General features: G+C 43.7%; 1 protein-coding gene across 19 annotated transcripts in view; it reads left to right on the top strand.

Annotated features, from left to right (window-relative positions):
- Window positions 1-13575, top strand: part of VTI1A (vesicle transport through interaction with t-SNAREs 1A) — a 378509-nt gene that overhangs the window by 3110 nt on the left and 361824 nt on the right. For all 19 annotated transcript variants that reach the window (XR_011382257.2, XM_002718711.6, XM_051823644.3 and 16 more), the window contains exons 2-3: window positions 5124-5182; window positions 11663-11773. Coding sequence is in view for 18 of the 19 variants with exons in the window: in XM_002718711.6 (XP_002718757.1) it covers window positions 5124-5182; window positions 11663-11773 (170 nt within the window). In the remaining variant the exon portion in view is untranslated. The remainder of the gene's footprint in view (window positions 1-5123; window positions 5183-11662; window positions 11774-13575) is intronic.

The raw sequence follows: 13575 nt of genomic DNA, 5'->3' as shown, positions 1-13575 counted from the left end.
GATCATGCACAGATTGCCTGGCCTCCTTAAGCAGGCTCACCCCCAGCACCCATCTGTGGAATGGGGTGAAGAGTGATAGTTTGAGTTTTACCATGATATAAAAAACTAGTGAAACAAAGCATGTGACACACGGGCACAGTTCTTGCACAGAGAAAGTATAATCAGGTAGCCCTTTGTGATTCTGCTGTTGCTGTTAGTGTTGGCGAGACCCAGCTCTTCAGACTGTTATATTTATTGAAATATTCAGGGAAACTTGGAGCTCAATTCTTGCTTCCTAGACTAGAGTGAGGTGATTTTTTTTTTTTTTTGATCATTTACATTTGGAAGGAGGTGAATGATAAAGGGCTTTTGGATACAAAATTGGAATTGGACTTTGAGCTCAGAGGCTGTCAAGCAGGGAATCACAGGAGAGGAATGAAAATGGTGGTGGTGGGGGCAAGACAGGAGTCCTTTCTGGAAGGAAATGCTTGCGTCTTGGTGGATGCAAGCCCTGAAGATTTAGGAGGCTGTCCAGACATAACCAGGTATGGAAGAAGCCATGGACATGGTTCCATGATTATGTCTTAGCTTTGCAAGGTTGTTGTAGTGAAGGAACTTAGAAGAGACTGCTTTTATTTATGAATCTTATGATTTGCTTCAAATATGTGTGGCTTTAGGGCTGTAGTATCTTCAAGCAGCTACTGAACACTTGAAATGTGGCTAATATTTTGATATATTGGGTTAAATATTATCAACACTAAAAATCTCATTAAAACTAATTTTATTTGCTTGTTTCTTTTTAAAAATAGGCTACTAGAAAATTTAGGTTTGCATGTGTGACTTGCATTACTTTGTTTCCATTGGCCTGGAGAGTTAGATTTGAAGGGATAGTTAGAGTTCTAATTCAGGAGTTTGTTCCTCATTAGGAATCAGGCTATCTCATGTCAGCATAAGAGCTGCTGGGCAAGATCCAATCTTTCCAGTTGAACATATGGGGAAAACAGCCTTCAGCTGATACAAGTGGCCCAGTTACATCTCATAAAAAATTAAATATTTATGTTTTATTTCCCTTTCAATAATGTATATATATGCACATGTAAACATATGTGTGCCTATGTCTGTATCTCTGTGGGTGTTATTTGAAGGATGGGCTATGATAATGTTAAACACAGAGTCTCCTGCGCAGTAATGATAGCTGTTAGTGAACAGGTCTGCTGCCTGGGCACATGCCATTCGTAAAGGAGATGTCATTCTGGGTAGATGACACCCTTAAGCTCATCTTTTAAATCCTTGAATGCAAACAATGCTGTAGTGAGCCCATCACAGATGCCTGGGTTCCATCATTATGTCCAACAATGCCATCGTGAAATGAATTGTGCGGGAAAATGACTTCTTTGTATTACGTTTCCGCCATCCCAATCTTAGGGTATTTCTGAAAGAGAAACTTACCATTTCAAGTGGCAGGATTTATTTGTCCCATTGATACCATTTTTCTTTTTCTCAGTTTCTCCGTAACAAATATGTTGTGGGATGCTAAGACTGATCCATTTATTCAGTAAGTGCTTAGAAAGTCCCCACGAGGTACAGCTCTTGGTGCTAAATATACACATGAAGCAAAGGTGTGTCGAGTGGTCCCTGCCTTCAAGGAGTGAAGATGAGACCGAAGAGGAAATCACAGTAGACTAATTTCTATTGACCACTAGGCTCCTCCAGCACAGCAGAGAGCTTTAGGAATCCAGAGAAGAGGAGATGCAGTCTCAAAAGACTACCTGGAAGGATAGGTGGGGTTTGGACAGACAGAAATGGGGAAAGACTGTTATAAGAGGTTACAATAAGCAAGCACAATGCATATCTGTTATTTCATACTGCCCAGCATCTTCATTCTAACATAACAACACTCAGTTTTCCATTAGAGAACTACAGTTTCAAGCAGAAGGACCCAAGAAGGGAAACTATTGGGAGCTGCTCCAGGCTCCTTTGCAGAGGCTGTGATTAAGTCCCTGCTCCTTGGTGTCTGAATCAGCCCTGACACTGCCCTCCTCAGGCCTGGTGACTCATTTTTTCCCTTGATTCAGTGAGCCACCTCATGTTATTCTAATAAATGACATTCATAGTCTCTCTCTCCCTCTCCTCCTCCTCCCTGCCCTCCTTCAGCTTAGGTTGGCCAGAATCAGTTCTCTTGCTTTAAGTAACAGAACCCTAAATGGTAGTTTAAAAAGGGTTTGGAGAAAGTACAGAAATGAGATTTGCTTAGATAATAGTGAATAATCTGTCTGTTTAGTGTGTGGAGTACATACTGGGGAGCTCATAGTTGGAAAAACAGAAAGGTTCGTTGAGTCTGTAAATCGAAGGCCTTAACTGCTGAAGTCAAGTCATGCAGTCCAGTTGCCCTTGAGGCAGACGCGGGGACTGGGAGCCAGGGTGGTTGGCAGCACAGCTTCTTTTGTAAATGCTTCCACAATCTTGCATCATTTATTCAATTTACCATCATTTTGGGAGAACGGATTACATACACCAGACTTATCGCTAAATTCTAGAACTGTAAAGGTGATTAAAACTTGGTTCCTGTCTTGCTGGAGCTCCCAAGCTGAAAAGTCAATCAGATCTGTTAGTGTGAGAGAGAAATCATCATAATTATGTAAGAGTTATAGGTGAGGCCAGCACTGTGGCACAACAGGTTAAAGCCACAACCTGCAGTGCCAGCATCCTATATGGGTGCTGGTTGGAGTCCTGGCTGCTCCACTTCCACTCCAGCTCCCTGGGAAAGCAGCAGAGGATGGCCCTAGTGCTTGGGCCCCTGCACCCCTGCACCATGTGGGAGACCTAGAGGAAGCTCCTGGCTTTGGCCCAGCCCAGCCCCTGTCGTTGGGCCTTTTAGAGAGTGAACCAGCAGATGGAAGATCTCCATCTCTCCTTTTCTTTCTCTGTAACCCTGCCTCTCAATAAATAAGTAAATTTCCTTTTTAAAAGTTATTTTATGTAAGAGAAGATAAATAACTCTTTTTAGGGCAAGGGGATTAGAAAAGGTTTCAAAGAGGTGGTGACTTTTGAGTAGAATTTGAATGTCACTTTGCTGCTAAATGCTATGGTGAAGAAGAGCATTAACATTGGGATTAAGAGTTGATTGATTAGTAAATACTATCCAGATCAGAGATAAAAGTTTAGGATGAAAAATACATAATACGAGAGGTAAGTGGGTGAAATTGCCCAAGAACGTAGGTTATAACCATAAGAGAAGCAGTGACTGAACTCCAGGGAACACCAGCAGTTAAAAAACCAGTTGAAAAAGAGGATGCCGAGCAGAGGCTACTGAGACAAAAGTGAATCTCAGGAGAATCCCAAGATCGGGGTGTGATGGAAGCCAGGAGATAAGGAAATTATGGGATGGGTGGAGCAGGGTGTCAGAAACCACAGGACCAAGTTAACGTAGGGCCAAGCGAAGGGAAGGTCATTAATCTTAGTGGCAATCCTTGTGGTGGAATAGTGGGGACAGGAGTTACATTTTAGGGAGTGGATGTGGAGAAGAGGAAGGGAAACAATATCCGCCCTTGCTTTCAAGAGAGTAATGTGGATGAAAGGAGAGGGACACTAGTAGCAAAGAGAATGCCGGTCAAGGGAGGCAGCTTTCTTTGCTTCGTTTTGTCAGTAAGGAAAATTGATGCTTGTTGGTCTGTCCAAGGGTTGGATTTCCTTAACAAGATGTTCTTTCTGATGTGTAAATACGTAGTCTCACTCCTAATCTGAGATGGGCTTGTCTTATTTTGTTTTCTGCTCTATTACCAAAATCTTGTGCTGTTCTTCTCTGTGTGGAGATATTAGGAGGACTGTGATGTTACAGAAGCCAATAAATTTACGCACATATTAAATTTTTAATCTGGCTATATGCAGATTTAACTTTTTCGAAGAGGGAAAATTAAGCTGAATTCAAATTCCATAGTATGTTTTTCTTAAGGAAACATATTTAGAGTATACACAAAACATTTTAGGTGACAGCCATCCTCTCCTGATTTGAGAATAATGAAGTGGAAGGATTGGGATTAGCAAAATATAATTGCATTCTAGTAAAATAAGTTCTCCTAAGTATTCCCCACTTAGGATTGACTAACCTTCCGAAGCGCTGCTCAACTAAAAGGTGTTGTGCTCATTTCAAGTTTCGTGTCTTGTTGTGAGTCTCATTTGGTTCCACGTGACATAAATCAAATGTTAAAAAAAGGAAAAGAAAAGAATTTTTAAATACAGGAAAAACCAAACTATGATGAAATCAAGGAAAACCTTTCAGTTATTTAGAACTAGGAACTAATTAACTGTAGCTCTCATTCTACTTTGTTTTTTCCAAATGCTGTGTTCGTTTTAACCACTGAAAGCTTGCTTTCACTTTAAAGCTAGACTAATGGATGCCAGCAGCTTCTGGACTCCTGTGCTCATCACTAGGAGAGAGAAAAAGTCTTTCTTTCTTTTTAAAGATTTATTTATTTGAAAGACAAAGTTACAGAAAGACAAAGGCAGAGAGAGAGAAAGAGAGAGAGAGGTGTTCCATCTGCTGGTTCACTCCCCAAACAGCAGCAACGGCCAGAGCTAGGCTGATCCTAAGCCAGGAGCCAGGAGCTTCCAGGACCAGGCCTCCCACTCGAGTTGCAGTGTGTCCTGAGGACTTGGGCCATCTTCTACTGCTTTCCTAGGCTACAGCAGAGAGATGGATCAGAAGTGGAGTAGCCAGGGCTCTAACCAGTGCCCATATGGGGGTGCCTGTACTGCAGACAGCAGCTTCTATCCACGACGCCACAGTGCTAGACCAAAAAAGACCTTCTTATCCAAACTTTGACTTTTCTCCTCACATCTACCTCCCCCTCAACTCCTCCCTACCCCCTGCTGTGTTGACATGGTTTTTCCTAAAGAACAAAATTATTTAAGTCTTTGTTAAAAACTTTTGGTATCATTTAACGATTAGTGCTCCTTAGGATTATAATTCTAGATAGGCTAAAACCAACGGCTTAGTTTCTAACATACCAAAGAATGATACGCTCATTTGCCTTGTATTATCTAATCTGATTGACCAGAGGGAGAAAAGTACATAAAAATAAACCTTTTGAATATTAAATTTATTTGTATCCTTAGCAGTTTATCGATGCTATTGTTTATTTCAGATGAGAAGAAACAGATGGTTGCAAATGTGGAGAAGCAGCTTGAAGAAGCGAAGGAACTGGTATGTCCAGACTTGCTAATGTATTTTTTTTTTTTTTTTATGACAGGCAGAGTGGACAGTGAGAGAGAGAGAGACAGAGAGAAAGGTCTTCCTTTTGCCGTTGGTTCACCCTCCAATGGCCGCCGCGGCTGGCGCGCTGCGGCCGGCGCACCGCGCTGATCCGATGGCAGGAGCCAGGAGCCAGGTGCTTTTCCTGGTCTCCCATGGGGTGCAGGGCCCAAGCACCTGGGCCATCCTCCACTGCACTCCCTGGCCACAGCAGAGGGCTGGCCTGGAAGAGGGGCAACCGGGACAGAATCCGGCACCCCGACCGGGACTAGAACCCGGTGTGCCGGCGCCGCTAGGCGGAGGATTAGCCTAGTGAGCCGCGGCGCCGGCCAGACTTGCTAATGTATTTTAATACTCAACCAGAGCCCTTTAAGCTGATGCCTTCCTGTCTGTTTCACATGCTGTGGGAGTATGAAACATTACTGATTAGCATTTTATAATTGAGAATTCATCACAGAATGTAATGGTTTCTTAGGATTTTATTCCTTTTAGTATAGGTGGTTCATTTAATATCTACCCCTCAATGTTAGTCCTTCATAATACTTTTTTGATTAAGGAATGCTGGCTACTATACACTGCATTAAGCATATTGCTTGCATGGCTGGCATTGTGGCATGGTGGGTTAAACTGCTGCCTGGCCTTATCAGAGCCTTGGTTTGAGTTCCTGTGGCTCCGCTTCCAATCCAGCTCCCTGCTAATGCACCTGGGAAAGCAGTAGAAGATGGCCAAAATACTTGAGTTCCTGCTGCCTGTTTGGGAGACCCAGATGGAGCTCCAGGCTCCTAGCTTCAGCCTGGACCAGCCCTGGCTGTTTGTGGCCATTTGGGGAGTAAACCAGTGCAGAGAAGGTCTCTCTCTCTCTCTCACTCTGCCTTTAATAAGTAAACCTGATTTTTTAAAAAAGTATAAACATATTAATTGCTTTGTAATGTATAATTTTCCCAAAAACCCTATGAGATAAGTACTGTTTGTCAAAAACTCTGATGTGTCTGAAATTTTCCCCTACTTACAAGCTAAGTAGGCGCACCAGTTTCGTGGATGCTTAGAGAAGACATGATGCTCCTAGATCAGAGATCAAAGACTTACTAAAAGCAGCTGCAAGAGATTCAGCCTGGTTCCATCAGTTCCTGGTACCCCAGGTGACACAGGTGGGCCTGGATGTGTGTCTACACAAGCAGTGGAAAACCGTATCGGGAAGGAGCGCTATCCTGGGAAGTGTGCCACATTTTAGCAGCATGGAAGCAAGCCTGCTTGTTAAAGAGGGCAGACATGTTATTTTCATATTCAAAGTTGCTCTCTGCAATCATGGCTCCTAAAAATGGCCTAAAAATTGCCTGGACCAAGTGATCAGGACTCGCATTCTTGACACATCCAGCAAGATGTCTTAGCGGACAAGAGAACCATGTTGGAGTTATTCTTTTTTTTTTTTTTTTGACAGGCAGAGTGGACAGTGAGAGAGAGAGACAGAGAGAAAGGTCTTCCTTTGCCATTGGTTCACCCTCCAATGTCCGCTGCGGCTGGCGCGCTGCGGCTGGCATACCACGCTGATCCAATGGCAGGAGCCAGGTACTTATCCTGGTCTCCCATGGGGTGCAGGGCCCACGCACTTGGACCATCCTCCACTGCACTCCCTGGCCACAGCAGAGAGCTGGCCTGGAAGAGGGGCAACTGGGACAGAATCCAGCTCCCCGACCGGGACTAGAACCCGGTGTGCCTTATGGAGGATTAGCCTAGTGAGTCGCGGCGCCAGCCTTGAGGTTATTCTTAATACCTTTGTTCCATAGATACGTAAACTGGGCATGGACAGATTAAGTCACATGCCTGAAGGCACACACCTTGTTAGGTGGTGCACTAAGGACCAGTACCCACAAAGGCTAAATCCAGAGCCATGGATTTCCACTACTCTTTCATGGAAATAAATATGAGTCAGGGGGTAAAGAGGTATTAAAATATTGTGTCTCAATTTTTAGTTTTTTTTTTTTTTCCTCTTTTTAAAGATTTATTTGGGGCCGGCGCTATGGTGTAGTGGATAAAGCTGCCGCGTGCAGTGCTGGCGTCCCATACGGGTACCAGTTCAAATCCTGGCTGCTCCACTTCCAATCCAGTTCTATGCTATGGCCTGGGAAAGCAGTGGAAGATAGCCCAAGTCCTTGGGCCCCTGCACCCGCATGGGAGACCCAGAAGAAGCTCCTGGCTCCTGGCTTCAGATCGGTGCAGCTCTGGCCATTGCGGTCATCTGGGGAGTGAACCAGTGGATGGAAGACTCTGTCTGTCTGTCTCTTTCTCTTTTTATCTCTCCCTGTAACTCTGCCTTTCAAATAAATAAGATGTATTTATTTATTTGAAAGGCAGAGTTACAGGAAGAGAGAAAAGACAAAGTTATAGGGAGAAGGAGAGCCAGAGAGAGGTCTTCCATCTGCTGGTTCACTCCCCAAATGACTGCAACAGCCAGAGCTGAGCTAATCTGAAGCCAGAAGCCAGGGTCCTCCTCCTGGTCCCCCACGCTGGTGCAGGGGCCCAAGGACTTGAGCTGTCCTCTACTGCTTTCCCAGGCCATAGTAGAGAGCTGGATCAGAAATGAGCAGCTGGGACTTGGATCCACCCCCATATGGGATGCTGGTGCTGCAGGCTAGCCACAGCACTAGCCCCTCAATTTTTAGTTTTAAAAACCAACTATTGCAAGTATGATTCAACTTGTTACTGTGTGTTGTGGTGCTAATGAGTGATTTTCTTTTCTAAATATTGAAGGGTACTACATGGTGCCCTTTCAGCACTACTTACAGATATACTTTGGACAGTTCCTCAAAGTGTGGGTTTTTGTTTGGTTGGTTTTTTATTGATTTGAAAGGTAGAGTTAGAGAGAGAGAGACGGACAGACAGGGGTCTTCGATCCACTGGTTCACTCCCTAAATGGCCGTAATGGCTGAGGCTGGGCCAGTCCAAAGCCAGGAGCCAGGATCCATGTCTCTCATGTGGGTGCAGGGACTCAAGGACCTGGGCCATCTTCTGCTGCTTTTCCAGGTACACCAGTAGGGAGATGGATTGGAAGTGGAGCAGCCAGGATTCAAACCAGTGCCCAAATGGGATGCCGGCACTGCAGGTGGTGGTGGCTTTACTCACTATGCCACAATGCTGGCCCCTCAAAGTGTGTTTTTGTTAACTGATATTACTTGTTTCAGTAAGTTTGAAGTTGGAAGTGGAGATCTTTTTGATTAACTGTTTTTCTAGAACTTTCAACTTTTTTAAAAAAGATTTATTTATTTGAAAGGCAGAGTCTCAGAGAGGCAGAGGCAGAGAGAAAGAGAGAAATGGAGGTCTTACATCCACTGGTTCACTCCCCAGAGGCTGCAACAGCTGGTGCTGCGCCAGTCCGAAGCTAGAACCAGGAGCTTCTTCTGGGTCCCCCATGCGGGTGCAGGGGCCCAAGGACTTGGGCCATCTTCTACTGCTTTCCCAGGCCACAGTAGAGAGCTGGATCAGAACTGGAGCAGCTGGGACTTGAACCAGTGCCCATATGGGATGCCAGTACCAGGCAGTGGCGTTACCCATTACACCACAGCACCAGCCCCAAACCCTCAACTCTTCAGTAGACTAAAAATATTATCAATCTCCACAAAGAGACTCTAGAGGACAGGTGGAGACTGGAGCTTTCCCAGGTTTACTTGACTGAGATTCAGTATTAATAGGTCCATACAAAAGGGGCTGCAGCTTTAGGGGGTATTCAAGATTAGGTGGCCGTTATACCCATTGCTCAGTAAACATTGCCTATATGTTTTCAAGGGCTAGCAATGGAGCTACAGAGTGGCTGCTCTATCTGCTCTGTCACTAGTTCTTTCCCAGCCATCAGAATGTCTGATGTTCTCCATACCCCATAAGGTCTACTTCTGACCTCTGCTGCTGCTATCATAGCTTCTGGTGTTTGCCTGCCTTGGAAAGTTTCTTTTCTCTAGTGCTTTTCTCCTTACTTTCTTTTTATATTCAACTGCTTCCTCACCTTCAGGTAGAAGGACTGAATTTTTTCATTCCATAGCACCAACCAGGCCACTTCTTCCTCTGTTTGGCAAAGTAACCATTAATAGTACAACTGGTCAAGCCTGGTGCTGTAGTCAGCAGGTTAAAGCCCCGGCCTGCAGTGCCAGCATCCCATATGGATGCTGGTTCGAGTCCCCACTGCTCCTCTTTCCATCCAGCTACCTACTAATGTGCCTGGGAAAGCAGTAGAAGATAGCTCAAGTCCTTGGGCCCCTGCATCCACATGGGGGACCCAGAAGAAGCTCCTGGCTCCTGGTTTCAAATTGACCCAGCTCTGGCCATTGCGACCATCTGGGAGTGAACCAGCAGATGGAAGACCTCTCTCCCTCTCTCCCTTTCTCTGTAACTCTTTCAAATAAATAAAATAAGTCTTAAGAAAAATTAGTACAACTGATCAATTCTTTGGATCAGGAATCAAATTCTTATATTATTCACAGCAAGCAGCTTTTTTACCATCAAAATCTGTGTGTTCATGTTTCTTTGCCTTCTGGAGATGTTCTGTTTGCCTGATGTTGTGAGAAAACAGCTCTTCTGATAAACCAAGGTTTTACTGTCCAAAAAGTATAAAGCATAGCTGTACTGTCCTGGAACTTAGAGTTACCTTTCCTTATTACTAATGGGCTTTGTCCAAGATGTATGTTTCTGTTTGTTCAACAAAAGAAAGCTGATGTATGTTAATCTGAAGACATCCTTGGTAAACAAACACATGTTCATGTCATTATTTTCCATACTTTTGATGGAGACCTTGAGAGAAAAAAAACAAAAACAAAAACCTTGTTTTTGATTAGATTATTAGAGTTAGTTGTGTTTTTGTTGAACAACTGGTTTGCATTAATCTCCTGGACACCGCATGTATTATAATTTTCATGTTTTTCACTCCGCATTGCCATGTTAGAGTTGTGACAATGAAACGAGTACATGTTAGCCTTTTTACTGATTTCATTGTTGTATTTCCTTGTTCTTTCTTATCTACTTTTAATTTGGTTTTATATATCTCTGTAAAATGCCATAAACAAATATGTATTTACTTGTACCTTTTTAAAAAAGATTTATTTATTTATTTGGAAGAGTAACAGAAAGAGGGAGAAACAAAGACGGAAAGAGATCTTCCACCCACTGGTTCACTTCCCAAATGGATGCAACAACTGGAGCAGGGCCAGGCTGAAGCCAGGAGCTAAGAACTCCATCCTAGTGCTCCACATGGGTGGCAGGGGCCTATGCACTTGAGCCATCTTCTCCTGCCTTCCCTAGCAAATTAGGGAGGATCTGGATCAGAAGCAGAGTATCCAGGACTCAAACCAACACTACGTGAGATTCTGGCATTACAAGCACTGGGTTAACCCACTGTGCCACAACACTGACCCCCACGTGTACTTTTGTTAATTACTTGTCTGGATGATCTTACTCACCTTGTAGGGTGATTTCAAATAATTGATTTGCCTGGGTTGATTTGCTATTCTTACATTTTTGGGTCAAACACAAGCAAAGTTACTTCTGGTTCCTTTGATAGTGCTTGCTGTATTTTGTCTTCATCACCAGTAATCATCTTTATTATAGTTAACTTTAACCTAGCAATCACCACATAAGACAGTGTTCTAAGCACATTATGAGGAATTATCTCACTTAATCTTCACAGCTGCCCAAGGACAGGTATTTTTAGAAATGAGGAAAATAAGGCACGGAGGTGTTAAGAAATCTGCCCCAAGTTTCCATGACTAGCAAGTAGCAGAGCTTATGGTGAGAACATACTCTGACTCTGAAGACCATGCTCTGAACCACTGTGGAACTCCTGCAGTTCCACATGGTAACTGCCCATTGTGTTTTCAGTGCGCTTTGTGCAATTCACCACATTACCGTTCTGTCAACACGCTTACAAAGTATAAGGGGTTAGCCTGGAGGTTGAGATCACGTGTTGGCTGGTATGTGATTTTCCTCATCAGAAAAGACTTTTCCAGGAGAAATTTCACCGAGTGAGGCTGGGTGGAGGTTTCACGGATTAGCCACAGGAAGTAATGATTGGATTTATCTTCTATAATTGTGGAGGTTCTTGGTCAGAAGACCAGACCAGTTGCCACTGAATGATAGGCTATTCTAAGGATATTGAAATAAAAGTATTAACAAAGTTTGGATCAATCCATATGTTTTAAAAGAATTCTTAACAAACACGTTGGCACTCTGAGTGTCAGTTGGCAAGAACTCAGTAACTGTTGAACTAAAAAAAAAAAAAAATTAAGCACAAGAGTACTTATAGTGTTATTTGATTATGGGCATTCAGCACCATGGGCCTGGTTCCTCAACTTTAAAATGATTATTTGAAATTAAATTCTTTCAGCTCTAAACTTGGAGTCAAGAGCAAGCATATGGTTTGGTTTAAAGCATGTTTTTCTCTCCTCCTCCTAGCTTGAACAGATGGATTTGGAAGTTCGAGAGATACCACCCCAAAGTCGAGGAATGTACAGCAACAGAATGAGAAGCTACAAGCAAGAAATGGGAAAACTCGAAACAGATTTTGTGAGTCAAATTCCACTGTTACATGTGCTGATTTTTAGACTGCATTTTCACATTTTTTTTGTTTCCTCTCTATGCCTCAATCAGCATTAAATGCATAGTTTTTGGGGATTCTTGTAAAAGACAAAGTACAGCTTTCATTATTTCTGAATTAGAGCTCTTAGATCTAGATAGCTAATGATGGAATTGAGAGAGTATCGAGTTAATGACTCACGAATAGATCCAGATCATACGGTTCTTTGAGTCTGGATAGTCTTTTTTGGTATTTAGCTTCTAGTAGAATTCAAAACTCAGTTTCTGGCCTTACTGAGTTTGTAGCCTTTAAGATGCAGGCTGTGAGGATGGACTTCAGAGGCTCCAAATCTCCTGAAAGTGTTGGTACTTCTGGTGCACCTTTCTACATGCATTTTTTCTGGGATAATCTTCAGACTTATTAGAGTCTTAAGAAGATATATTATGGCCGGCGCCACGGCTCACTAGGCTAATCCTCCGCCTTGCAGTGCCGGCACACCGGGTTCTAGTCCCGGTCGGGGCACCGGATTCTGTCCCGGTTGCCCCTCTTCCAGGCCAGCTCTCTGCTGTGGCCAGGGAGTACAGTGGAGGATGGCCCAAGTGCTTGGGCCCTACACTCACATGGGAGACCAGGAGAAGTACCTGGCTCCTTCCATCGGATCTGCACGGTGCGCTGGTTGCAGCGCGCCAGCCGTGGCGGCCATTGGAGGGTGAACCAACGGCAAAGGAAGACCTTTCTCTCTGTCTCTCTCTCTCTCACTGTCCACTCTGCCTGTCAAAAAAATAAATAAATAAAAAATAAAAAATAAATTTTTTTAAATAAAACTTAAAAAAAAAGAAGATATATTATACCCTTCAACCCCCCCCTTCCCCCAAAAAAGTAACTAAGCTATGTTCAATAATAATTTATAAAAGTGATCCTTTATTTTGATGTCCCCATGAGGGTATTTAGCTTTCTTTTGTTGTCTACCTGGCTTTCTCTTCTACTCTCTTGATAGTGAATTTAAGACTATAAATTTGGGGCCAGCACCGTGGCGCACTAGGTTAATCTTCCACCTGTGGCACCAGCATCCCACATGGGCGCCAATTCTAGTCCTGGTTACTCCTCTTCCAGTCCAGCTCTCTGCTGTGGCCTGGGAAAGCAGTAGAAGATGGCCCAAGGCCTTGGGCTCTGCACACACATGGGAGACCAGGAAGAATCACCTGGCTCCTGGCTTCGGATCGGCGCAGCTCTGGCTGTTGCGGCCAATTGGAGAGTGAACCAATGGAAGGAAGACCTTTCTCTCTGTCTCTCTCTTTCACTGTCTGTAACTATACCTGTCAAATAAATAAATAAAATTTTAAAAAAGACTATAAATTTAAAGACATCTGTTAAAGTATAAGTAATTAGAAATTAACAGGAGCAGAAAAGATACAAGTGAGCAATTCCACTTCTTGTAGAGGTCCATAAGAATTAAAAGCAGAGCCTCAGAGATATTTACACACTCATTTTCTTCCTTTTTTTTTTTTTTTTAAAGATTATTTATTTATTTGAGAGGCAGAGTTACAGAGAGACAAAAGCTGAGGCAGAGAGAGAGAGAGAGAGAGGTCTTCCATCCTCTGGTTCACTCCCCAAATGGCTGCAATAGCCAGAGTTGGGCTGATCCGCAGCCAGGGCCAGGAGCTTCTTCCGAGTCTCCCATGCCGGTGCAGGGGCCCAAGCAGTTGGGCCATCTTCTACTGCTTTCCCAGGTCATAGCAGAGAGCTGGATCGAAAGTGGAGCCTCCAGGAGTCGAACCAGCACCCAAATGGG

Source organism: Oryctolagus cuniculus, chromosome 15 (assembly GCF_051225735.1).
Source record: "Oryctolagus cuniculus isolate XC-2025 breed Fujian yellow rabbit chromosome 15, ASM5122573v1, whole genome shotgun sequence".
In the NCBI taxonomy this organism is placed as follows: Eukaryota; Metazoa; Chordata; class Mammalia; order Lagomorpha; family Leporidae; genus Oryctolagus; species Oryctolagus cuniculus.
This window is presented reverse-complemented; position numbering and strand designations above follow the sequence as displayed.